Source organism: Epinephelus lanceolatus, chromosome 7 (genome assembly GCF_041903045.1).
Source record: "Epinephelus lanceolatus isolate andai-2023 chromosome 7, ASM4190304v1, whole genome shotgun sequence".
NCBI lineage: Eukaryota > Metazoa > Chordata > Actinopteri > Perciformes > Serranidae > Epinephelus > Epinephelus lanceolatus.
In genome coordinates, this window is record NC_135740.1 from 39999879 (window position 1) to 40027785 (window position 27907).

At 40.8% G+C, this 27907-nt stretch overlaps 1 protein-coding gene across 3 annotated transcripts; it reads right to left on the reverse strand.

Moving 5' to 3' along the window:
• Positions 1-9618: 9618 nt before the first annotated feature.
• tlx2 (T cell leukemia homeobox 2) lies at positions 9619-24648 on the reverse strand. Of its 3 annotated transcripts, XM_033632549.2 has the most exons (5): positions 23445-24648; positions 15752-15964; positions 14820-15057; positions 10460-10640; positions 9619-9975 (listed from the first exon to the last, which is right to left on the reverse strand). In XM_033632549.2, the coding sequence occupies exons 1-5, from the start codon at positions 23950-23952 to the stop codon at positions 9964-9966; spliced, it is 1152 nt and encodes a 383-aa protein (XP_033488440.1). In that variant the 5' UTR covers positions 23953-24648; the 3' UTR covers positions 9619-9963. The 3 variants fall into 3 exon arrangements, with proteins under 3 accessions (XP_033488440.1, XP_033488439.1, XP_033488441.1); XM_033632548.2 differs by lacking the exon at positions 9619-9975 and having other exon boundaries at positions 10409-10640; XM_033632550.2 differs by lacking the exons at positions 9619-9975; positions 15752-15964 and having other exon boundaries at positions 10409-10640.
• Between the last annotated feature and the right edge of the window lie 3259 nt (positions 24649-27907).

Below are 27907 nucleotides of genomic sequence, written 5' to 3' on the forward strand. Positions count from 1 at the left end.
ATAGCGTGTCATAACGTATGACGTGTAAAAACGCTTAAGCCAATAGAATTAAAGGTAGGGCGGGACAAATAAAACTGAATGTTATAGTGGATGAACACTAGATGGAGCTGTTGTAATAAGGATTGATATCTTACAAGGAAATGACCTGCTTCAAATAAAAGTATGAAAAAATAATAACGACACGCACAAATAAGACTTATATAATCATTTAACAGAGGCTAATTATTATTATTATTTAAATATATGATAGTTAGCTACAATTTATGTTTAAAAACTATATGTGCAAGAAAAAGAAATAGCAAAACTCATCAAGACAGACAACAAGATGGCAGCAGAGAAGGTTTGATTATCAAGTATATAATTAGATGAAGTTGGTGTTTGCACAGCCACCAATTTTCTGAATATCTGCAAGGTCTTTATACAGTAGTTTGTATCCTCCTAACTGCTTCCTCAAATAAGCTTTACAGCTTTTATATTAAGATTGGGATATTCTCCCTTATGTCTATCACTTAATGTGCTGTTTGGACTAAATAAAAGAGGCCTTTGGTCAGTGCTATTAAAAGTGCAGCCCAGGGGGCAGTTGCAGCCTTTGAAGAGTCTTCAGTGGTTGTTAAAAATATTGATAATAAAACGCAGAGCCACTGCAGTCTCAGATATTACAGTGTGAAGAGAAATTAACCGAGTGTGAAAGTTTCCAAACTACACACAGAATTTATTTTATCAATGGGTTGCTTTAGGGAAAAGGCTAAAAACAATCTCAAGTGTATTAGCAAATGCCTCTTTTTGTCTGTGGATTTAAATTATGACTATATATTTCATTTAAAATTGGTGTAATACAAGTCAGATGATTGGATGATGGGATCTAGGATCAAAACTGTATTTTCATTTTTTGATACCCTGGATACCTTGTCTTGTTCTCAGTGTTAGAGCCCCAGAGCTGGTGAGGATTCACAGTTCTGCATTGCAGGCAGGTTTTTATCTAGCATGTGGCTTGGCAGGGAAATCAAGGCCACTCACAATCTAATTGCGAAACCGCAGCTGAGTTGCTTAATTGTGAGATGTCTTTCTAACCTTAATGAGTGCCTGCACAGTGTGTCAGTAGCCGGCCCGTACTGAGCAGGTGTTGAGTCACTGATCTGCAGTACCAGTATTACCCAAAAGGAATGAGTTGTCTTCATGCATGCCTGAAAGCTTGTGAAGGCTTTAATGTGTCACAGACTGCCAGGACAGGACATGTCTGCAGATCCGTTCTCATAGCAGATATGATATTGTTCATGGACTTACTCGACACATTTTCTTTGCACTTTAATAAAGACTCCTGAAAGTGCAGAGGCAAAAAGAAGTTGTTTTGTGTCTATATTTACTTGCTATCACCCAGTACATGGATGCTTTTTATCCCTGCATGTACTCTTGTATGCAAACATGTATATGTGTAACTGCGAGTAAGTACATGCACATGTGAGTGTGTGCATATATGTGCAACTGAGAGGGAGAAACAGAGAACCATGAAAGCGTGTCATGTCAGCAGGTTGAGTTAGCTCTGAAGTCTCTGTCATGCTGTCAGGGTGCAGAGAGAGCTCTTCATTCCTCACTTGACTCAGATGGAAGTGACTTGATGCTCCAGGATTTTTACTGCTACAGCAGCCGACAGTTATTTAATAATCATCCCATCAAACGGTACATCCAGAATATGAAGACTTACAGTAAAAACCCATGTGAATCTCCTGTTAAATGTCCCCTAATCCACTAATTGGTCTTCTATTTAAATCTATACTTGATATGTTTGTAGATTTTTGTAGAAGTCACAGATAAGGAAGAGGACTGATTTTGAGTTATGGCATTTATTTATTTATTTATTTTTTACGGGTAGTTTCAAACTAACTTCGTTCACATTTGCTCTTTAGTTACAGGGCAGCATATTGCTGACATGCCAGAAAAATAAAAATGGATCAGTATCATATAGTAATTAGAACATTTTATTTTCATATCAAGATGTTTTTCATGGTTTAACAAGATATTTTCAGATTATAACAAGATATTATCCCCATTATAATGATAAACTTTAATTGTTATAACAATATACTATTTATCTTCTTATAATGTGAAACATTTCATGTCAAAACATGATAATTTATTGTTGTAACATAAAACATTTTACATTGTAACACAATTAAAGTTTCTTGTTAGAACGTGATAAGTAATAGGCCTAACATGAAAATATGTTGTTATAAAATGAAAAACATCTTCTTATTACTTGTTTGTTTGTTTGTTTTTCTGGAGTGGCAGTAAAATGCCCACCATACTTCATGCGTTCTTGATTCCCAAACAAAAAGTTAATCTGTCCAGCCAAACCAGTTACCATCATTTGAAACAGACAGTCTCCACTCAGGAGGTTTACCTCACTTGAATTACAGAAAGCCACAGGACATCATGAAGAATGCTGTTTGTTTCCCGAGCAATAATACATTTGAAGACAAAATAACCAAACTAAATATTATGGGACCATTACATCTATCACCAGAGCATTGTGGTTCTGAGTCATTACTAATATTGTGTGATCAATGAATGGGTTCAGGAACAAAATGGCTCTGGAAAAACACTTGTGAAATGCCCATGACATAAAATGTTTCCATTTTGCCGACTGAACGCCGAGCTGAGTCTGATTCATCAGAGTTGAATTTTGTTGATATTAAATGCATTTAATTTTTCACATCTGCCGGAACAAAACTGTGATTTTCACTTGTTTCCACTTCCCACACCTCTTGCGTCACCCACATGTAAAAATCTGTTAATAAGTGTCTATTGCAAGAGCACTTCATACTTGACCGAACATCTGAGGAAAGGTGTACAGATCGCTGCACTTCAAAATGGAGGCCTGTTACTGTAGAATTATAGATTTGGAGCGCTCCTTCTCCCCGCTCTGCAATATGCAACCCAAGTAACTCAAACTAACGGGCCGTGGCAGCATTTTAAAATCAACAGCCATAAAGGCCTTTAGTCAACAAAGCCTCACATGTCAACACATTAGCAGTGATCTAATAGAAGTTGGCAGTCTGAAGCGGCCGTTGCTTTCCTCCAAAATGTAGTGGCTACAGCAGCTGTCATGGCCTGAAAATGGTTGTTAGGACTGTGGACTGATATCATTACATCTGGTATTAAACAGGAAAAAAAGAATTTCAATATCATGCTTAGGCTGGTATTAGTCATGATCTGTACGGTAGTGGATGGGCTACAGATAATCACACTGAACATTTTGCCATAGTTAAGGAAACGTAAACTACAACTAATCTTTATTTTAAGAGCCCTGTTCTTATTCTGGACACAAAAAATACTGAATATACTTGTGATCTGGATTAGGTTATTGTGCCAACATGAGCACAGGCTCTTGTGGTTTGACTTGTGTATCATATATAAACAATCGCTCTTATAAAAGTCTAGTTTTATATTAGTTTATAGTTTATATTATGTTTGTGTAATGTGTGGGAATGCAGCAATGACATTATTGTGAAACACCTTAGTTGTTGTTCATAGCTGGGGATTAGTATTGAATTGTCCAAGGATGTAGCTATGGAGCCAACAGTGGGGGACCCAATCTGCTGGGGTGTCCCTCCCTGCCTCTGTTCACCTGGGCAGCACCTGTCACAGCAGTATGATACTCCAATGGCCGCATATCTCATCTAGCGTGGGAACACCTTGGGGTCCCCCAGGAGGAGCTGGAAAGCGTTGCTGGGGAGAGGGACGTCAGTACTTTGCTTGGCCTGCTGCCCCAGCAACCCGGCCCCGGATAAGCGGATGAAAATGGATGGATGGATGGATGGATGGATGGATGGATGGATGGATGGATGGATGGATGGATGGAGTTCATGACACTGCTGGTTGGCACCTGTTGCAGTGGTATGATATGCAGCTGGACAGCGTCAGTTTGAAACGGAGCTTTAAAGTCCCTGTAGGGTGGTTGGGATTGGTGGTAGAACGGTCCAACAAACCCTGGACTTTCACCTGGGAGGCTGGTGTTGACTTCCCATATAAATACAGAGCCAAACCATGGTGTTTTTTTTAATCCTAACCATATTGTTTTGTTGATATCCCAGCATTGGTTGCAGCATTCCAGAATGCCTAGTGTGTAATATGTAGACGTAGATGTCCACTGGCAAAGCGGCGATATATAGAGTATGACAACTTGGGATGAGAACGGGTTGATTTATCAAAACCACTTAAGCACACTATAAGAAAATACAATAAACAAAAGCTACTCCTTTCTATATAAATTACATGTGCAGCACAACATATATGACAGACATTTAACTCAGACTTCATGTGGTCTGTCTGACCAATGCAACATTATAAAGACATTAACATTAATTGAATATACCTGTGAGTCATGTTCTAATGGGGTACGGCAACACCACTTGGACAAGCCCAACCTAGTCTCAGCTCATCAAATATTGACGCTTGGTCAGCGGCCTGTCGGCGTCAGACACAAACGCACTCCATCGTGGCGGTATGGGAGGTGGGATTTGTTGATCCGCCAGGCAAATGATGCTGAGCATAAGTTCAATCAGAAAGACTGTCTTTATGCTATATTCATTCACAGTTCTCTCTCTATCCCACTCCCAGTGAAACTTTGACACAGTCTCTCTCAGCCATTCATGTTGCTTCTGCCTACCTTTAAATCTCTTCTCCTCTTTGCTCTCTCTGTCAGCTGACATTTTAGAATTGTCGTGCCCTCCTCCACCCCATTCACCTCCCGTCACCTTATCCAGAGCCCAGGACCAGCTTATCAAAAGCCCCATCCTCTTCACATCCACATCCTCAGCTCCCTCTTCATCTCATCTCATCACCACCATCACCACCACCAGTGTCTAGACTCCAAAGAAGGGGGCGGGGTTCCCTGATCTACTACGTCTTTACCACCCTCCTGGAATAGCTGACATCATGATGGGGTCTAATCGCCTTTTTTCATTTCTCATACTATGTGCACATGTAAATAGATATCATTTTTTCTCAGAAAGTCTCGCCTAATGGAACTATCGTAGTATAAAAAGTCACATGGTGTGCGAGGGAGGGGAGGGGAGGTGGATGGGTCGAACCAACTCTGGACTTTCACCTAGGAGACTACTGTTCATGTCCCGTGTGAAAGCAGCTTCAGTTGAATTATTTTGATAGCATAACAAACATACTTATGTTAAGCCAAAGCATGATGGGGTTTTTTTTCTCTAAACCTAACCACGTGATTTTGTTGCCTAAACTTAGGGAAGTGAACCAAAACCAAAGCATTTTATGCAAGTTTATTTTGACAAAAGACTGTTTGTATTTGACGAGCAGAAACTATACATTTCCTGTGAAAACAGAAATTCATTTTGAAAAGACACGATGCATATAACAAATTTAAATTCACATGGTGACCCTGAACAACCAAAAACGACAGAGGAGGGGACCCAGTCAACCCGGTCTCACTCCAGAGTTGTTGAAATCTAGCGCTTGGGCAGTGATTTGTGGCGTCCGACACTAACAAAAAAAGCCATATTTTAATGGCGGCATGATCAGATGGTTGCCGATATAGTATAATGAGGCACCAGGGGGAAGAACGAAAGTTAAGGTGACGAAAGTCCAAATGAGGTCAGGGGGAGCGGTGGTGGATGGGTCCAACAAATGACTTTCACCTGGGAGAGCGGTGTTCGTTTCCCATAAGATTACAAAGCCATACCCTGTTCTCTTTTTCTATACTCAACCACATGATTTTGCAACACATTCTCACTCCATTCTCGTCACATATCGAAGGTTTGGTTATGGACTTTCCACGTCCACATACGACGTGCAAGGTACCCTGGGTGCCTTGGTTGTGGATGTTCTGGGATGCCATGTCAAGTTCTCCTCTTTCAAGATACATGTCTGTTTTCACTGGATTTCGACGACTTCGGAAACCTTCGGAAACGACTTTGGAGTCTATTTTTTTATTTTTTAAAAAAGTCAGTTTCTGGTGTTGTAGCAACGTAGTGCATTGTTGTCTGAAAGACACTGTATGCAAACAGTACCTTTCCTTTGAAAACAGAAGTGTATTTAGAAAGAAGACAATGCATGTAACAGGCAGAAGTTGACACGGTGACCCAGAACATCAACAACTAACACACCCAGAGTACGTTGCACATCATATCTCGACGTGGAAAGTCCATGACCAAACGTGGATATATGACGAGGTCAGAGTGAGAATGGGTTGAGAGCGTCATATTCTGATGTGACAGGACACTGACCAAGCATTGATATTGAAATGCAGTACACCATGATACTACAACTGGTAGTAATAATGACTGATATGTATCAAGTTTATTTATGATTATGCCAACATTGGCTGGTGCTTATTTAGAATGGCCGTGTGTGATTGCCAGTTGTACATATTTGTTGGTCAGCAACATTTTGGGTGGAGGGGGGGATTTGCCCTCCCCCAGGTGCCTTGGAGCTGCCTGATTAAACTGTACAATGCTGCAAAGTGATCATTTATTATAAAAGCTGTCATTTGCTGAAGGGCTGCCTTTCATGTCTATCAGCATCTCTTCAGAAATCAAACCTGACTCTGTTCTACTCAGTGATCACTGAAGTCACAACAGCTGCTTGATAATGACTTAAATGTTGACTGGCTTTCTCAAGAATGGAAACAACTGATTAGAGCAGACGGCGCGTGACACAGAGCAGCACAAAGTGTATGTGGTGAATAGTTTTTTTCGCTGGCCCTGTTCAAAACAGAGTGCTCGATAGGAAGTCTGATATACCCTGAGCCTCTCTTGTTCATCTTGTGTGGTGACATTTTATTGGATAAGGACAGGGCTCTTTGGCAGCAAGAGAGAGGGAGTGAGAAAAAAACAACACGACAGAGCTATGACAAGAGAGGAGAAAAAAATCTTTAAGCACCTGTAGTAAAACACAATGCACGGTTTTGAAAACAGTAAAGGGAGGAATTTTTCTAAAATGGGCCAAGTCACGTCTTCAAGGCATCCGAGACAGAGAGATGAAAGCAGCAGGGAGCGGAGGAAATGGGGGTTGAGGAGGCGTCACCTGGAGAACTGCCTGCCATTGACAGGATCCCAACCAGGCACGACGCCCTTAAAACTGACTAAACATAGGCGCTGTGTTTGAGAGAAAGCGGAGGGTTGTTGGGGGCGGCTGCAGTTGCAGACAGCTGTTTCGAACCAGATCATCAACCTGCTATGAGCAACAACTTGGAGCAGCCAGATGCTGTTGATATCCCAACAAAAGGCACAAGATGTTTACCCTGGAGTTTTCAAACCCAGGTACGTCAGAAAGATGATAGGTATTTGTCAGCGGTGTGCACAGCCAAGATTAACAAGAAGCTGACATAACACTCACAGTCCTATGAAATCTAGTGATTCGATGTGGAGGAGAGGAGGCGGGCACGGCACGGCAAGGCCCACTTCCTGTGGCATTTCATAATGGTGAAGGGTCATTTACGAGCAAGCAACCTGAATGATGTGTTTACTGTGCTTCTAGATTTGTTATGACTCTGTTGATAAGCATTTTCCTGATAAGGCGGACGTGGTGATAACAAAATGTTTACGGCTGTCTGGTGTCTCTGTGACCGTGATTCACCTGGACAACAATGGAAGACAATACCAAAAATGGTGTGGGAGCTAACAGTCAAAAAGAGGGTGTTTTTTTTTTTTTTTTTAGATAATAAAGATAATGCTGCTGTCATTAAGGACTGCAGTCTGCATTAGTGCTGCTACATGCACACTTAGTTTACCTTTTCCCTCAGCATCTACAGCCAGAAAAAGATCCTCAGCGGTTCTTTGGCGTGGGTTGAGATGCCCATGGAGTTCTCTACTGTTTCTTTCCCCGGTAAACAACTAGTTCCTCAGCTTAGTTTAGTTTAACTTACTGGGGAAAGAATAAAAACACTACATTAAAAAAAAAAGCCTACAAACGGTGTATTTCCAGAGGATAACAAATGAAAGGAGTGTCTCTTAACCATTTCGCCCCCACGTGCATGAAATATGCTGGTTTAAACAGGTCATAGTGTTTTTCAGGAAGCATTTAGTACATGATTCTGAATCTTTAAACCAGCATTTTATAAGTAATGACTAATAATCATTCACATTTAAAGCTTCGGAGGGATGTATTGACAGAAATCGAATATAATGTAATAAGTATTTTTTTTTTAGTGTGTAATCACCTGCAGATAAGAATCATTGTGATTTATTTACCTCAGACTGAGCTGTCTCTGCCCCGTCTGCAACAAGCCAAACAGCCAAGGAGAAACACTGAAACGTGAAGCTGCTTTATCCAGAGATTTTACCAATTTTAATTAATGGATCCGTTTGTTTTGAAGAGGAGGAGACCTCCACAGATAATTTGGCTCCCAGCAAAAACCTCCTGAGGAAACCTAACCGGGAGAAGTTTCGGCTGGTTGCAATCTGTGATCCTAAACACAATACACATTGTTCCTTTGAGTGAAAGTGTCATTTAGAAGCATAATGATGCATCCATGGTATTATCTGGCATCATTCAAAAGCCCCCAGGCTCAAAAGTTTAAAATAAATATAGTGTTCTATGATCTCTCATGGCTCTGTATAGCACTTTTTGACAAGGGCGCTGTATATCACCTTTTAAAGATAGGTGCCATGTATAGCACCATCAGATTCACCTATGATTATGAGCCAAAGAGCCACTTTTGAGTCATGTTTAGCACCATTTTTGTTTACTTACTTTTTATATTTCTAAAAACGAGCTTCATTCAGCTGCAAAGACACTCCAACATCAACCTGAGCAAAAGATAATACAGATATGATGATAAAGTTTCTCCGATGGCAGGTATCTGAGGGATTGTCTGAGGGCGGAGAATTCCATTCCTTCTGTAGGTGTCAGCTGATTGACTGGAAGCAGAGCGTAACGTAATGCAGGACTGATAGAAGAAACAGAGGAGCTACGACCACATCACACCACAGCTTTTTGCTTACTACGACGGATCATCTCACTCTCCCTGAAGTTGTTTTTCACCACGTGCAAGGATGACGACAGCAAAGGGCTTCACGGGGAAGAGTGTGCTGTGTACAAGCTTCAAAATGAAAAGTAGAAATGTGATGGATGACGTTGATAAGTGACATGTTTAAAACACGCTGTCCTTTCACTGAAATCAAACAAAAACATAAATAACAACCAGAACATTTCAAACGTTCCCTTGGCAGCTGCACAACCTGTACTTTCACACCTCGTTCTTTCTCCTGTACTCTCATTCTAATTTGAGCTGGCATCAGTTTTCAAACCTTTATTTATCCAGGGAGGGTTCTGCTGAGCACGCTTGCTGTTTTTTCGGCAACGCCCTCCTTCACATTCACACCTGGGAGCTGTAGTCATCAGTTTTTATGGATAAAAAAAGGTATTGCACTGTCCTTCTGATACAATTCGACGGTATCTTACCTTTGGGTGGTTTGAAACTTTAATGTGTAATCATAGCCAAATCCCGTGAGGCTAACTAGCTCGCTAAAATCATAAAGTATTATTGCATGGTTTTCATAATGGTGACAAACAACAGACAGGCAGTTAGAGAAAGAACCCGACGAGACAAAGAAGGGAGGAAGAAAAACAGAGAGGTTTGTCATCTTTTCAAAAAGTCACAATATCATTTAATATAAAACACCTTTAAATTCAACATAATGAGGAATTCGTCATCAGGAGTTCCACCAATCCACTACCTGCAGTCCACCTCCACGGCAGCTGACTTCAATGGTACATCCGAGTGCACACAGAAAAGGGTTGAAACATGCATTTACTACATTGTACAAAGTCAAAAGCGAAAAACAGGAGGTCTTTTTTTTTGCCATTATTGGCAGAGAGTCTCTGCCGCCTCGTGAGGGATCCAGAGGCAAAAGGGGGGACAGTCTTGATAGTTGGGCATGTACAGAGGTGTCCATTTGTTTCCTGGCACTTATGGATAAAGTGCCCTCCTCTCTTTTAGACCGTCAGCTGAAGGGAAAGCGGAAACTTGGTGTAAGGCAGGAAAATGACTCAACATATTTTAGATATTTGAGATAACAGTTGCTTAATTTTGACAAACAGCAATGTCAGTGCGGCTCCTGTGCTGTGAAGTCCACACACAGTGTTTTGTAGGTCTTGGCAGTAACAGATAGCTGTCTCTCTCTACACACGTTCCCCCACCATGTTGCTGGTAACGATCAATGAGTGAGGAAGCACAATGTCCATTCAATTTTTTTTTTTTTCCAAAGCAAGCATCATTCTCCCGTATCTATGACAATCCCATAATGGTGCTGCGTTCTGAACGTCAGGAATACAGATTCCTTTAGTCTGTTCACACTGACGACACTTTGATAAACACATCTCATTCTCAGCTTCGCCCCTCCCTCTGTCTCCCCCTCCCTCTCTTCTACACACGCACACTCACGTACACACACGTTCACACTACAGATGCCACGGAGGTGACGGAGGTCACCTTATTGTCGTCTGCCCAGGGCTGCAGGTTCTGCAGGGCGTAGAGGGAGGAGTTGTGCAGGCAGAGCGGGTCCGGCTGCAGGGGCTGGCTCAACGTCTTCTGGAAAGCTTCCTGCTGAAGCTGCAGCATCAGCCGGTTGGCCTGCTGCCTCTCGGCCTCTCTCTCCTCCGCAGTCTGTCTCCTGGGTGGACGGGGGAGACAAAAGGGGAACAGAGGAAGATATAAGACCTATATAATGTTTATCTTTATGGGGTGTGTATGAGATTTATTAATGCTGCATACCACAGCATTGTTTGCTATGTTAGTCTCGTCGCCTCATAAAGAAGCAATAGAACTTTCTTTTCTCAGACAGACAGGGTAAAGTTTAGATTTAAGCAAGGGTTCCCATACAGGGAGTCAGGACTCCACAGGGAATACAGGAGGGATTGTGAGATAATAAATGTTTTATATTTTTCTTTACAATTTTCCTTTTTTCTTTCAGATTACTGGATCATTTTACCTCCTCAAGCCTCAAAAACATTTTCATACAACAAGGAAAAAGCACTTTTGGTTGAGATGGTCACAACTAGTAAGGTGCCTGTAGAATTTTTTCATAGGGGTGGCTAGTTGAAAACTAGCTGACCAACAAGCAATACTAATTATCTGATGTGCAAAGACTATTACTGTTACAGTTAACATTTTGAGTTCCACAACAAACCCGTTTTAATACATTACGTATCTATACACGCAAGGGATTCATTGCTCTTCAAATAGGCTGATTGCTGCCAAAATTTAGACGAACCTTGAAGGGTTATTTCGCCCCTTTCCAACACGTTAGCATGACATGTTTGGTGCCAATGGATGCCTTTAGACCCGGATCACACAGAAAGTGTTTTAGCAGCAGGAGGCGCCTTTTTGTAATTATTTTTAATGAGAATGAAGCTTTTTGTGCACAGTTTTTGCGTTGCAAAGTGCCTCGCGTTTTTGCGCTCTAGGGGCCTGGTGTTTTTGCCGGAGCGCTCTGAACTCCTCGAGTTGAAAACACTTCAACTCAGAATGGAAAAGCACCCCACATCATCTCTGCTTTTTTTCCCGTTGTCCAATCAGATGATTTGAGAGGCGGGCTTTCTGTGGTGGCCACAACAATAAATTCACAGTTGGTAAACAATGGTGGTAGAGGTTGGTGGCCCCCAGGTCATCCTAAAATATGCCTGGAAACGACCATCATGGAGGAGAAGCTCCTGGACCAACTGGTGGTACTCCCCATGATCCAGCCTCTTTTTTCTCTTTTTTAGTCTCATGTACCCACAAAATGCAAAATGCTTTCTGTGTGATCGAGGCCCGAGGTTGTCATTGATTGCCATTAAAATAATAACACTACAATAAAAGTTGCAGCTTGCCTGAAATTAAAAGTATACAGAAATAGAAAGAACACCAGCCTGAAACTGGATTTTCAATAATACTCATGGGACATTCAATGGAAGTCAATGCAATATAGAAACCAAAACAAATCAAGTAAGAAAAGGTGTGAAAAGAAAAACAGCACGGTTACACGTCATTCAACACCTGCGCCAGTTACTCCGGCTTCAGGCTAGATGACAGATGATCAGGATGAGTGACAGGTGTTGGCGAGGGGACGTGACTAACGGAGGGAGGAGGAGGAGGTACAGTACACTTCCTGCCTCAAGGTGAAAACTGTTTTTTTTTTGTTTTTTTTCAGAACAGCATATGTTAACAGTTAAATACATCCTGTGCATCGTGTGTCGGCGCTGATATTAACATTTGCTGTGTTTGAGAAGCAGCACAGATGGGTGTTTTCCTGAAACACACAGGCACAATATGTTTAAAAAGATAGATGCTTTTAAAAGGATAAGTTGGAGTGTTGATGTTGGAAAGTAACCACTTTTAGTCTGAAGGATTAAAGATGTAAAATAGGAACTGAGGAAATAAATGCATAAAAGGAGCTTAGAAATTGTGAATCTAAACTGAGCTTCCATTGTGATTAGAGCAGATGAAATGCTGCTTTTACTTTTCATTTCTTCCAAATATAAGTTTCTTTTATATTCAAATCAATCTTCCTGACAGGTGTTTTTATGGTAACAGACAGTGTCTCCTCTGTGCGTGCTCATTTTAGCCAAAAAAATGAAACACAGATTAAGGCAAAATGAAGAATTTACATGGCTCTTTTAGATTGATGGTGGTGTTACTAATGACACAAAACATGATAAACAAATGACGTCAAAATCAACTCCAAAATACAAACGACAGGTAGAAATCACAGGCGGAAACACACCTCTAAAACACTCTTTCATGCACACCAACCTCCATCCATTAGCCACACATTATTGTTAACAGCATTATCATAATCTGATTCCCCGGCTGTTGATTTGATCATCCTCTTGTTACTAGCGTAGTCGTCACGCAAAGACATCCCTCATGCTCATCCTATCAGGTGCACACTACAGGGAAATGGCATAAATCTCAGCAAAACTAGGAAATCAGAAAAACGAGTTAAGCCAATTCCCTCGTTCCTTGTGTCATGCTGTTTAGTCTTGGATTTAGTTTGGTTGTTTTTATTTCAGGCAAATTCCTTTTTATTGCCTCTTGGAGTGGGAAATATGTCTTGGTCTCTCACTGCTACAGGATGCAATTGTTTTGACAGGGATTGTCGAACCAAATTTCAATAGTATATGTTTGTTTAAGACAATAAAATAACTCACAAATGTTAAGCAGCCAAAGAAAAACCCCAAAATGTTAAGTGATTTCTATGTGTATTAAGTTTAAACTCGTTCCAGGGGCGGAGCCAGATGTTGTTAACATTCAGGGTTTAGCCTAAATCTCAGTGAGGTCCAGGGGTGCATTTTTTCCCCATTTGCAGCAGATATATGCACTACTTTCCAAGCCATGTGAGATAACAGAAGGCCTAAAAATCTGTACATCATTTGGGGAAAAAACATGATAGTTGCCAAGGAAAAAATATATCCTCCTATGAGGCCTATATCCTAATTGTTCTCCAACTGTAAAACCATAACACAACAAATAATGAGGATAACTAATTTTCACTCCTGCCACATACAGCAGGCAAAAATTGTGCCGTGTTACTAGTTTTAAGTTACGCAACAGAGGTAGCATGTGTGGGTTACGATACACCCTGGACACAGATATGCAAAAGGCGCCACAACTTCTCTAAAACAAACGCAAGACACGCAAATTTTGTGGTAATTTTGCATCTCTTTGTGGTTTTGTGTCTTTTTGGGGTCAATTTGCCCATTTTTGAGGTTATTTTGTGTCTTCTTGCAAATCCTCTGCATCTTTTTGTGTCTCTTGATGGTAATTTTGAGTGTCTAGTTGGTACATTTTAATTTAAGCGACACTTTGCAAGTGAGGAATGGGGGGGGGGCACTGACACTTCGGCACCCTGTAAGCCTGTTCAGTAATTCATCCATGATAAAAACGGTAGGAATTTGGCATAAAAAGCATTACAAATATGAGGTAATATAACTTTACTGCCTCAGAGACACTGAGGGGAAATTACAAAAAGTTTAAGGTATTTTAAAAAGCTAAAAGATTTGAGGCTTTTGAGAAAACATTCGAAGCCTCAGAAGCCACCTCCCCACTCCACCACTGACTCATACTAAAAAGCTTTAGAATCATTTTAAACATTAAAACCCTAAAAGGTAATTTAATTGTTCATAATGTGCTTATGAAATATGCGTCCTGTCCCTTTAACTAGGGGCAGGGCTTCATAATTGGATTTCCTACTCATTTACTTCCAAATGGCTATAAACAACAGTTAGAATGAAGTGAAGGAGTGTGTGTGTGTTTGTGTGTGTGTTTTCTGTCTATGGACCTGGCAGTCAATTCCTCCTGTGAGTGTTTCAGTATTGCTTTGGACAGCAGGTTTCTAAAAGGCCTTTCAGGAGGCTCAGGAGTAATTGTGCTTGGTCAAGTGAACTGGCCTCAACTGGCAGCTAAGCTAAGCAAAATAGGTGTTGTGTTGTACGACGCCTCGAATGCTTCAGCTGCGGGCCATTTTTACTCGTGTTTAAAGTAAAACACCAGTAAGCATTTTGGACCCCGAGAGCAAAACACACATGTTCAGCGCTGTCGATTTATGGCACGAGAAAAATTGGAAGGAAGGAGTGGCTCTTCTGAGTGAACATCCTGCCCTCATAAAGACAAAGGGCTTCTGAGAAATGCACCACAGCCTTTTTGTTTTGCTTAAGTAGATCATGAGGGTGAAGATATGAGCAAAACATGGCACATACAGGAGAGAGCTATGATGCTTTAGCTTCCCTACTCTCTACTCTCACACCAGTAAAGGTGATTGAACTGCACCAGATAACACTGGAAGTGAAGGAACACCCTGCCGCACGCTTACCGCCATTTTGTCCGTCTGTTCTGAAACCAGGTCTTGACTTGTGCGTCTGTCATCTTCAGGGCCTTGGCCAAGGTGGCGCGCTCAGCCGATGCCAGGTACTTCTGCCGGTGAAAACGTTTCTCCAGCTCGCAGATCTGCACCCGGCTGAAGGAGGTGCGAGGCTTTTTCCTCTTGGGCGGCGTCCGGTTCTGGTAAGGGTGGCCGATACGACGGGTCACAGAGAAGGGTGAGAGGGCAGCTGAAAGAGGCAAAAAAAGGAGATGATTTTTAAGCAGTTGGTGGATTGCAGCTTTGAACATTGTGCAGTCATTAAAAAATTGCATGTTAGCATGACCAACGAGGTTATTGTAAGTTTGGACTTCAAGGGCTCAAGCAGTTATTAACATTTCTAAACAAGAACGAGCCGTGCTTCTCAAATATAAACTTATTTCCCTTGAGCTTTAGTTGGTCTATGTTCATGTTATAAACACAATTTTGTTTTCCATTCCTTGGTTAGATACAATTATTGTCCATTTTGTCTTAACCCTGGAAAAGCCAGTGTTGTTTGGGGAGTCTAAGAGAAGGCCCAGAAGCTGCCAATTGAAGAAGATAAATGTAATTACAACTAATATTCCCCTGCCAGATTTTGAAACCCAAACAGCACACAGGTTCGTACAGAAAGGAAATCCAAAGGAAAGTCATTTAGAAAGCTGAGATATACAGTTTCGAAAACAATTCAAGAAAAGATATTGCTCAGAACCGGCAATAAATTGCTCTCCTAGAGTTGAATTATGGGGAAAAAAAATCAACCCTTACTTTAGCTTTTATGCTTTTTTTCACACATAAAGACAGAAGACCTTTCAATATCTAGACACACACAAGAGGGATGCACTTAAAAATCAGCTGTGAGACAAATGGGTGAGGTTGGTGTGGGGGGAGGGGGGTTGACTCACCTGGGCAAGCCCCCTTTGGGAAAGGATAGTCTGCTAGAAGGCCATTGCCGTCTCGCAGGTGAGCGAGCTCGGGGTAATAGCATTTGGCTAATGTCTCCACAGTGCTCCAGACGGGGACCCTGCCGATGTCTCCCTTGGGGAGAGGACAGAGGGACCCGGCAGGCCCCGGCCCCCCTGTGGCCTCTCCGGCTCGGCTCTCCTCTGCCTGCTCCCCTAAAGGAAAGGGAGACACAGTGAGGTCCCACATCTGGAGCACAGCAGCAGCCGCTGTGTGGGCGCCAACGCATAGCAGCTAATCACATGAAGGAAGCCTGAATGATGAACAGAGTCTACTTTAATGTCATTTACTGCTGCTCTCTTAACTTAAGCATTGGGAAAGGTTTTGGTCCAAAATTACATATCAGTCCATTTAGAGAAATAAGTGACAACTAGCAGGGTTGCAAAGATAAATCAAGCACATATGGTCAGCCAATCTAGGCACTAGCAGTATAAGCACTAGTCACAGTCCTTCAATCTGACACAGTTCAAATTTTGGGAGATTACTTCTATTTTTCTGTAATTTTTCAATTTTCATTAATTCAGTTTTGGCACAAATCATCTTCCATACAACAATAAAACTCCCAACAATAACATTACATGATTGATGATGAAAAATTGCACAACTTTTTGTATAATCCAAGTGTGTAGGCTTCATATTAACATCATGGGGGACACGTGAAATGGAGGTTTGGGGATTGTCAGAAAAATTTGGGCATCAAACATTTAATTTCCTGCATTCTGGTGGAACTTAATGCACCAAGTTGTGCCTTTTCTCCATCATTCTCCAACTGAATGGGCTCAGACCGAGCTACATGCTAACCCCCTTTTTAACTATTTGCCTCCACGAACACTGCCATCATCTGCTGCTGGTTTATTGGAGGTTTGAGGCAGCGTTTGTCAATTACGCCCCAAAACTATGGAACACATTTCCGATAGATATCAGGGAAGCTAGCTCGCTAAATGCTTCATGCTGTTGCAACTCTTTTAAAATCTTATTTGATTTTATGATAGTTTTACAACTCTATAATTTTATGAATCAGTTAATAGATGTTTTAAACTCTTTTAAATGGAATTGCCTTGTTTGTCTGTTTCATGTCCATTATGTCTATTTCCATGTGGTGCACTCAGTGCTTATAATGCCTTTATTGTAAAGCACTTGTGCTGCATTTCCGGTATGAAAGGTGCTAGTTTTTATTATTAATTATTATTATTAATCTTTTTTTCTGAAAATGGCCACTGCTGATGTGTGATGTGTGAGCGCATACTGGACTTTTAGTTTGTGATTTATTGCTGGATAGTTCAGGTATTATAGTATTTCACTGACGTCTATTTTATGATATTAGTAGCCTATTTATTAATTTAGTGTTGGAACGACCCTGCAAACACTGACTGTTTTATGTTTGGTTAGATTACAATTAAAGCCTGATTTGCTTTGATTATCAATATCATACTATAGTGTAAATGTCTTCAATTTTGTCTAAATAAAAGTCCTCTGCTACCTTCATGTTTCTACTGGGGGGACAAATGCACATATTGTAAATATTAAGGGGCCCCTGCGTCCCCCCAAAATCTGCACCCTTGTGTAATCATCTCTTTCAGAAAAAAACGCCTATAATTAAAGATACTGATGTTTAATTCGAGGTAATGATTCAGTCTTTTAAATAACTTAAATCTACATATACTGACTGGCTGCTTCGTCATTGTGTCTCTTCAAAAATATGAATTGCACACTGCCGCTGTATTTCTATTTTCCTCCATCTGTGCCTCGCTGCCTGACGGTTCACTTTCACATATCACTCTATCTGGGTATTAATAACAACTTATCTCCTGCATCATAAAATATCTATGAATCCTGTCTATTTTGTCAGCCCTGGGTAAACAGAAGATCGATAAATGTAATGAGATCGTTTTTGGCCATAGATCCACTCCCCAGCCACATTCTCATTTTGAGGCAGAATGGAAATCAACAACAGCAAACCAACTCTCCCTCTTCCTCTCCCTCTCCCTGTATCTGTGTCACTCCTCCCCAACAAGCTGTTTCGCCTCCTGTCTTACAGGGTGTTTATTTGTTTTTGTTTTGTCAGAAAAGCTCACCAGAAGCCAAAATGAATATGAAAACATCTGCATAGGTGTCCCCTGGGGGCCACGTGCTGCCGCTGCCGCCGCTGCTGCTGCTGCGTCCTGAAAATTCATTTGCCGCACAGACGATGACAATTTGAATGGAAAATGGAACATGAAGCTATTATGCGCTCGGCAGTCGTTTCCAGGGAGCTGCCGACGTCCCCTGATGGTGCTGAACACGAGTGGCAAATTGAGGCGTACACGAGCAAAATGATTTGTAAAATAAAGACGAATGGCTGCGATGTGCTGTTACAGTAGGTCACATAAAGTTAACATTACCTGCGTGTAAATTAGCCCTGCAGATTTAGTGCCTGGAATGAAAGCTCGCTCCCTTTTTATTGTGTTTTGTGCCGGATTTATAGTGTCCGTGTCTTCTTCCTCTTCTTCCTCTCATTATTATTTTTAATCTCCTATGGTAATATTCCTATAATATTATCATCAGGTTTCACATTTTGTGTTGCTCCAGTGCTCAATAATAGTAAAAATGGTAATGCTATCCCTGTAATATTCCTTCTGGGACTCAGACAGGCATCTGTGGTATTTAATCATGAGTTTATGGTGACGAAACTCCCATGATGTTTCTGAGTTTTCTGTAAGGTGCTCACAGTGGACTGAAGCACCTCTGTGGTCCTTAACAGTGAGTTCATAGTGACCTTATTGCACTTTATGGTATGTTTTTTAAATCTCACATGAGCCCTGTGTGATGACTTCTCTATAATATTTCTAATTGGTTTCTTTTTGGTGGCCCCAAACTATGTGCAGCCTTACGGGTCACATGCAGGGAGCGAGCAGGCCTGTTGTTGCTCCCAGCGGCGCGTCTGGCTAAATAATACCGCATTAGATGGCTATTTCAGGCCATCTGCGGACTAACTAATGGACCAGGCGCATACAAGCACGTTCAGAGGCAACCCAAGTGGAACTGCATGCTGCAGGAGCCTGTGGAGCTGCCAACTGCAGAAAGGCTTTGCTCCACAGCGTGCAAACTGCTGAGAAATATGCGATACAGTGATGCTGTGGATACTGCATCAGTCATGGGTCGTGTTTTGACTGAGGGTGCCCGGCTGAGACAGCTCAGGAATCAGATATGCCCTCAGATGTATCCATTGCTATTATTATTAGGACTGTGGGCTATTTTTTTTACAAGACATGAAATGCTGTAATGTTTGATATTGGATGGATTTTAAACCAATATGAAATGAAAAGACTGTCCCTGCTTAGCTGCATCACTCCTGAAAATAACCCATAATATTCAAATGTTCTTGTATTTATGGCTCTCAAATGTACTCATTAATTGTGCATTTATATTAAGCCAATCTTGCCAATGTTAAATTATGAGTTTTTAGTATACCACGCTTAAAGGTATAATGCAATATGAAAAAAAACATATATATTCTTTTAGCAACCTCAGAATTCAGAGCCCAATGTCAAAATCACATAAATTAAAAGTCTAAATATTAAAGACAGCTAATTGTTGCTCATGCATGGAGCAAGTCTGTTATTTCCTATGATATAAAATTGGTGTAGAGATTCAAATCCCACGAGATAAAACGGTATTGTAGTGAAAAATTCAAAACGTTACATTAATGCTAAGACATCTTTTGTGTCCTCTGAAATCCAAAATTAAGGTTTTAATAATTTTCACTATAATAATAATAATGATAAATAGCCAATAGCATCCTGTAAAACAGCCAAACTGTTCATGCTGTTTGTGTGGAAAGGGTGTGAAATCTTAAAACTCATACACATTGGAGCATTTATTATTATTAAAAAGAGAAATAATTCTTATTTCTATAAAAAGAAAAGAAAAAAGTTGCAAAAACGATGTGACTTTCTCCTCCTCTCCCTCAGATGAGAAAGAAAATGAGCCAGAAATACTAAATCTGCCGTCTGGGTAATACAATTTAGCATAAGCATATCAAAAAATAAAATGCTACCATGGAGGATATGTTTCCCATAATAAAACCACCTATACTTAATAACACTTCTCGGTGACAGCGCCTCCCTTCCCCACTGCGGATATTACCTCTGTAGCAATCTAATAAATATATCCGTGAAGGATTCTAAAGGGGATATTGAAATATAACATGAACATATATTGCTATTTATTACACTATACGGGACAAAAGGCAGGGACACTGTCTTCTGTCACGGCGAGGAGCAGGGCGGCGTGGAGAGCACGAGGACAGGAGCGGAAATAAAATCAGATGTTCCTGCTCTGCTGAAATTAACACAGAGAGAGAAGGAGATTTATTGGAGGAGAAACAGCTTTAATTGTGTTGGTGTTTTTTATTGGTGTTTCTTATAGAGCTGCACGTGCTGTAGTGGCTCTGGTTAATGTCAGGATGCTCAAACGATCCACATGATGTTTTATTCTTATATTATTATCATTATTAATATTATTATTATTAAAGTACTATTTTACAGTATGGTTTTTTAAATGACTGTACTGGTGTTTTGCCATTTTATATTTACACTTGTATGAATTTAAACTATCCACGTCATGACCCACTTGTTTCAATTTATTACAAATATTATTGATTAGATAATTATTATAACCTTTTTTTTTTTACAGCAGCCAGACTATTAATTCTTTTGTGAAATGTTTCTGATATTTCACATTTTATTTAATTTTTTAAAATGTTTTTTATGTCACAAAAAATGTTGCCGAGCATTTAGCAGGTTTAAAACACGCCTCAATTAAAATAAATAAATAAATAAATAAACGTAAATAAATAAATAAATAAATAATGTTCGGCTGAATCAAGCCTCTTTTTTTGTTGCAAAATGACAGAAATTACGTCGCCAAAATAATACTACTACTCCCATAATAATAATGATAATAATACTATTGCAGTGATATTTGGGATAAATAATTAAAGCATTAAATGACAGAAAATACGTCGCCAAAATAATACTACTACTCCCATAATAATAATGATAATAATAATACTATTGCAGTGATATTTGGGATAAATAATTAAAGCATTAAATGACAGAAATTACGTCGCCAAAATAATACTACTACTCCCATAATAATAATGATAATAATAATACTATTGCTGTGATATTTGGGATAAATAATTAAAGCATTAAAGGAAATAAATAACTGTCAGCCACAGAGAGGACTTAGTGATCATCAGCATAAATCCTCCAGTAAATAACCAAGTCTTATTTTCGGATATGGATTAAATGATCCCTCTAACGCCCCACACTTTAATCCTCTGCGTCACTTTGATTCAGCTCCTCGTAATTTATAACACGAATTTAGGCCACGAGGGCTCGCGCCAGGGGTGAAAAACGAGAGAAGCCGATTGTGTTGTGCAATTTAACAGGTTTCCTTTACATCCCTGCAAAAAAATAATAAAAGCGCCCATGGCTGCCAAAAGCTGTGAGCCCTTTGGCTAAATGTTTGGCTGTTTAAAGCTGCACGGGGCCGTTTGTCTCCTCCGGTTTCAACTTGAAAAACGACGAGAGAAAGGGAAAAAGAAAAAACAAGAAACAGAGAAAGAGGGAGAGAGAGATTTAAAATGGTGCTCTGCCCATCAGGATAGATGATAGTCCATTTGATTTACGGCCTTTTATAGGAAACAGAGCAGGCTAAATGTGGACTGTGTGTGTGTGTGTGTGTGTGTGTGTGTGTGTGTGTGTGTGTGTGTAGCTGCTGATCTTTGGCTGATCAATACAGTGGAAAGATATAAGCTGCGAAATAATTACAGCGACACAAAGCTGAGAGAAATTAAACGAGAGGCCCTCGGTGACCATGAGTAGAATTGATAAGCCTATTTACACTGTATCTTTTTGCAGTTGACATATCGTCCCCCAGTATTTAATAATTAATCAGGTAGAAAGAAACGGAATGGTGAATATTTAATGCGTGGAGAGGTGGTGTGGAGGGGGGAGTGTGTGAGTGTGTGAGGCTGTGCAGATCCATGATGTTCTTCATTTTCATCTTCATAACGATGAGGTCATGAGAAAAAGACCAGTGGCACCACCATCACCTCCCCCCTCCCAAATTAATAAAGAGAATAAAAACAGATAAAGAGATAACTATATAATGTCTGATTGCCAAAGAGGACACACTCCTTCACTTTACTATTTAAGGATTAAAAAATATTATTTTACACTACTCTCTTAATTAAAATGCACTTCTACAAAGACGAATGGTGCTTAATTTAACATCTGTCAAAAGGAAACTGAAACTGATGTTTTGTTTTACTTCCTCTGATCAATGTGTATTGTCCCTGTAAAATATAAATAAGTAAATTAAAAATGGAGGCTGCAAACGCCTCTGTGACTGAAGAAGAAAACACGAGTAATTAGATAGTGATTAGGTTTTTGCACGCAAGATGCAAAGGCACGTGAGCAATAAGAGTGCATGACAAATGCTGCAAATATATGACGGGGATTGACGTGAGCAAATACCTAACAACAATTGAACTGGGATTTTGTGATGCAAATTTGCACCACAGACAAAAGTAACACCAGACTGGCTTGTGAAAAAATATAATAATGCACCCTAGCTTCCTGATTTGCTTATTGTAAAAAATAAATTACTTTTTATGCTTTTTTTTTTTAAAAAAAAAAAAAAGAAATTAGATACTAGTTATGTTTTTACGAAAATATAATGATCATTAAATCACGAAAAACTTTAAATGCATATAAAATCTGCAAAGTAGCTGTATTACTGCTGCGTCATGTTTTTTTTATTCTTTTTTTTTTTTATTAATTGCAGCAGGAAAAATAAAAAGCAGTCAGATCCAAATGAGTGTGAGGTGTTTAAAGTTTTACCGTATGTGAATTATGCAGATTAATTTTGATAGCTACACATAATTTAGGCATTAAGTCATATTTTTCTCTATATTAGAATAAAAAATGCTCGTTGCAGCAAACATTATAAATGCGTAATAATAATAATAATAATAATAATAATAATAATAATAATAATAACAATAATAGGCCTGACCTGTTCTATGGGATTTAAAGCTGCCATGTGTTATTACGATTATGACTCATCTTCCTGTTTTCTCAATTGGCTCGCAGAGGAAGAAAAAAAAATCATTCATCCTCATGAAAAGACGCGGAACGTCGTTATCCGTCATCCACTGTAAATGGAGAGTGATGGTCCAATACTGATTCATCAGCATGTCCATGTCAATTTCTCCTCTCGTTTATCACACTGCCCCTTCCAGCATAATAAAACTGACTGTGCGCGCGTGCATATACGATTCGTTATAGATTACAACCTAAAGATGAAATCAGCTCCAATCCGTCAGCTATTAGAGGCCCACTTTATCCTGCAACGTTCAGGGCCTGTTTTTAACATGAGAAAATTCACAACTCACACCTGTGCGGCCATAAGGGGAATATAGAGTAACGCTACACTGTGCGCTGAGGTGTTTGGGTTCATTTATGAGGGTGTGAGAAGCAGGTGAAGGTGTGGAGGTAGATTATATAATCCTCTGGCCTACATGTGTGTGAATGGGGGACACAAGTGAGACTACGTGTGTTGCAGGTTCAGGAAGAAACTCTTTACCTGTTAATCTGTCCTTGGCAAACCTCCTACTGCTCTCCATCCACGGGAAGGTGAAGTTTGCCGCATTCCCCATCCCCATCCCGGGCACCGAGGCGATGCCGGGTCCGATGCCAGGCGGATGCGTCGAAGGGGGCGGATGCGGCGCAGCAGCGGCGGGCGGCGGCGGAGGCGGCATGGGTCTGTGCGCCGGCACCCGGATCACCCCTCCGGCGCCGCCCGAGTTCACGTTAACGTTCATGTTCATGTTCATACTGACGTTCATGTTCATGTTGACGTTGTAGGAGCCGGCCAGACCCGCCGCCATGGAGCAGGCCGGGTTGTAGACGCTGTTGTACCCGTTGCTGTAGACGTTGGGGGCCAGCGCGTAATCCGGGTCGCCGGTCCGGTTGGGCAGCATGCAGCCGCTGGACTGGTCCGAGCTGTTGAGGATCTGGTCGATCCCGAAGCTGATGGGCTCATGCTGCTGCTGGTGCGTCTGGTTCACCTCCTCAATCCCAGTGTGCTCCATAGTTTATTTTTCTGTCTGTGATGTGTTTGTCAGTGTGTTTTATCAGTGCTCGGATGTATTCTTGTCATATGGTAATTCACGCCTTGGGAAATGAAACGTTTGTGCTGCAGGATCGGGCTGTTTTTGGTTTTCAAGCATCGACACAGGCCTGTTCTACTCCCGGGAAAGCAATAACGTGTCCAGTGCTATCCAAAATCTTGCCATTATTTTTGTCCAGCATTGGGATCGGGTGTTCCCTAAATTAAATGCCTATCCATCGGGCTAAGAAAAAGCGTATCCATCTTTTACAGCGTGTTCTTTCCCAGTGAACTACACACACACACGGCAGCCTAACAGCAGGAAAAAACAAGCGAAGATGCCAAATGGTTATCCTGAGTACTTACAGACAAAAATCCGTGATTTTTTTGAGAGGAGGCAGTTCTCTGGAGAGGCTTGATGCGCTTTGTTCGCCTACTCCGGCAGAGACGATCCATACGCAAAGGGCATGGTAGGATACCCAAGCTCGTCGAATCAAAATAAAGCCACAGACACAAAACAAAACAAACCCCAGAAAAGAGGCGACGGAACGAAGCGCTGACCTCGCAGGCGTGGATATTAATTGGAGGTGAGAGCGAAAGACGGCTCTGTTGTGCTGAATGGGTGAAGTGCGTTTCAGCAGGTGAGACAACCCTCTGCGTAAAAGCTGCCATTCGGTCATCCAGCCAAACCTCGCCTCCCTCCCTCTCTCGCTCCCTCCCTCCCACCACTCCTCCCTCCCTCCTCGGCAGGGCAGTTGTTTTGCTCGGATGTCTTAAAGAAGCCGCAGCTTTCTTTATTATCTGCAGCTTTGCTGCTATTAAACAGGAGGGTTTGTGCCTTTTAGCGGTGCTGGAGCTCCAGGTCAAGCGTTTCCAAACTGTTTCGCGTCTACATGTTCAAAACACTGAATCAAACTTAAAGAGTTCGGTCTAATATTCAATATATTATTTTAAGAGTTAACAAAAAATGTCAGTTTGTATCAGAAAATATAGCTGCACTGAATTAAAGAAAAATGTTTTTTTAAATGTATTTATAAATGTACTATTGTGTTTTATGAGGGCCTTTTTGACTGTGTCAGTAAATGTTCAGTTAGTTTTGATATTTTGGTGTCCATTTTTATTCCAAGACTCTTGTACATAGGTGAAGATGTCGGGGGGACGCAGGGGACATGTCCCCCTGCAATATTTTAAATATGAAAATAAAATAAGACTTTAATTTTGACAGATTTAAAGACATTTACACCATAAATTGACACAGAAAAGGCAAAAATGGTGCATAAAAATTCTACAGAATGCAGGTAAGAATTTTCTTGCTGAGGACGCCCGAACCTCCTGTTTCATATGTGTCTATACAAATGTTGAAATGACACCCACGCTCTTGCATATTCATTTTCTATTGTTCTGGGGAGCAGCTCATGACCCGTCTGCCTAACAATTCCAAAAACAAGAGCTGTTGCACCTAAAGTGACATAAACATAAGTTAAATTACTGTCATGTTGCAAAATACATGTCATCTAATGTTACTTTTGTGTATAATTTCAACAACTTATTAATGTTGAGCTTTTATTTTGACATAATTAGACATTTTAATTATAAATTGGTGCATGAAAACCATCAGAATGCAGGAAAGGAGGTCAGGGGATCCCCATTACATATGTGTCCCCTCCAATATTGAAACAAAACCTACGCCCCTGCTCTTGAGTAGCTACAACACGTTTTAAATGGTGGTCTTTACATTCAGGCCCCTGGAGAATCTCCCATGATACGATGTTGTTTGGGAACTCTCTGCCGCCTGACCAGAACCCTGCTGTTGGACATGATTTGGTACAGAACCCGACAGGAGGTGAGCACTTATGTTTCCAAGGCACCAAATAATACACGGGTGTCCTTTTGTGTGCGTGCGCGCTCACTGTCTGCGCAATTAAACCAGCCACGCACTCACCCATGGACCCATGTAACTCATCCAAGAGTTTCCCGGCACACCAGTTTAGGGAACCACAAATATTCGGATCAATGAACACTGAGCGAATATAAAAACCGAAATGGCAAGTTGCACATCATGCTGGAGGATGGGCCTGAGTGGCATCCCCTTATTTTTAATGGCAGGGTTGCATCAGTGCAACGGGTCCTGCAAGATACAACAAATACTGGACCAGATTTATGCGCGTGTGAGAGAGGAGAGCCGCTGAAGCAATAATCTGTTGCGCACAATGAAGCCATAAATCCGGTGCTATTGACGGGAAGTGTGCGGAGTGTACAGGCCTGATTTAAAGGCACTGATAGGCCCATTCCAACGGACATTATCACAAAGTAATGAAATGTAAACCCACCGTTAGTCTGTATAGGAGACAATGTACAGACCCAGGAGTGAAATAAAGGTTTTACATGTCCAAATGAGGAGAAAAAGGATAGATAGATAGATAGATAGATAGATAGATAGATAGATAGATAATTAAAGGAATAAATAGCAGCTGGAGTCACATCATGAAAGCCAAATGTGTTGCTGATTTGCACAAATTATTTAACCTTTCTCCGCCCGAAGCGACGACGCGGATCGCCGGGGTCTCAATTCAATAAAGATGAAAAATGGCTCACAATAAAAGCGCGACACGGGGAAAAACGAATTTAATATATCACCGTTTTATTACGCACTTATTTCACTTTCCGTGCGAATAAAGATATCTCTCACTGCACAAGGTGGCTAGAGGGAAGCATAAAAATCAATTGTGTGAATTCAAGGCCATATCAATAACGGCGCGGGGACGAGAGCGGCGCGAGTGGAGCTGCTATTAGGCCTGTTTATATTTGCGCGTTACACTGAAATGAATAGGGACGAGAGGATGCACTGAGCCCGCAGATCAGCTTACTGACAAGGTAATTGGCCGTTTATGCAAAACCGGGGAGATCTATGGGACGGAAGGCTGGGAAATAATGTTGGAGGTAACACATCTCTCTCTGTGGTGGTGATGTCAGCTGCGGGGATGTGGGGTCTGATTGTGCGCCACCTTTGGAGCCACAAACCAGGTTGTTTACATAGAACAACACGGGGGTTCCCAAACTTTATCATATCTGTTATATCAGTATGTTTTCTGATCAGTCAGTGAGGGCTAGTTCAAGAGCGCAACTTTGGTTTGAGAAGTGTGGGGGCACAATAACATAGGGGGGCTTTACCCAGAAAATAAATTTGATTTGAATCCCATTTCCGGAATTTCTACATACATTTGGGGACTATGGTAACCAAAACAAAATTAGGGGAATAATTAAGTTGGCCATCATGCCAATTTCTGCCAAAATAGTACTAAATATGCTAAATAGGCTGCTCCTCTGGCTTTTATTTATTTATTTATTTTTGGAGTATATCAGAACAACTGGAAATTACACCTCAGGTTAGTTCACAGTGTTCAATGGAGAGTCGAGTGTTGCTATGATACAGCACACCTCTACGTTGTATCGCTGTATATTTGAATTAATATTACATTTTTCTTATTACTGTATGTTTGGGTGTTTAAACGTCATGCAGTGCCTTCATTTTACACATTTATTTTGTTTTACAAAGAAAGACAGGATGCCATGTGCATCAACCTAAAGTCAAAGTCAGTTTATTGGCCGAAGTGTTTTTATTGTCTATACTTCTCCTTACAGGCATGTTAAAAAGAAGAGGAAGAAGAAAATACAAGTCTAATAGACATGCAAACTACATGTTAAGACATACAACACACCTGTACTTAATGTTACAATAGTAGGAGCTATACAGGCTATACAAGCATGGGTGTAGCTTTCGGGGGGGTGCAGGGGGCTCACCTCCCTTAATATTTAGAGCATGTGCATTTCTAACCCCGGATAATAATAGAAGTAGCAGAGGGCTTTGATTTTGTCAAAAATAAAGACATTTGCAAGACAAATCGATACAGAAAAATGCACACATTGGTGCAAAAAAT

What these genes read in the sequence shown, in the direction of transcription:
- tlx2 (XM_033632548.2), bottom strand. Translation starts at nt 23,952, where the DNA reads ATGGAGCACACTGGGATTGAGGAGGTGAACCAGACGCACCAGCAGCAG. An exon ending in TGCCAAGGACAGATTAACAG is followed by an intron (nt 15,965 to 23,444) that starts GTAAAGAGTTTC and finishes CCTTTCCTTTAG; the next exon opens with GGGAGCAGGCAGAGGAGAGC. An exon ending in CCCAAAGGGGGCTTGCCCAG is followed by an intron (nt 15,058 to 15,751) that starts GTGAGTCAACCC and finishes TGCCTCTTTCAG; the next exon opens with CTGCCCTCTCACCCTTCTCT.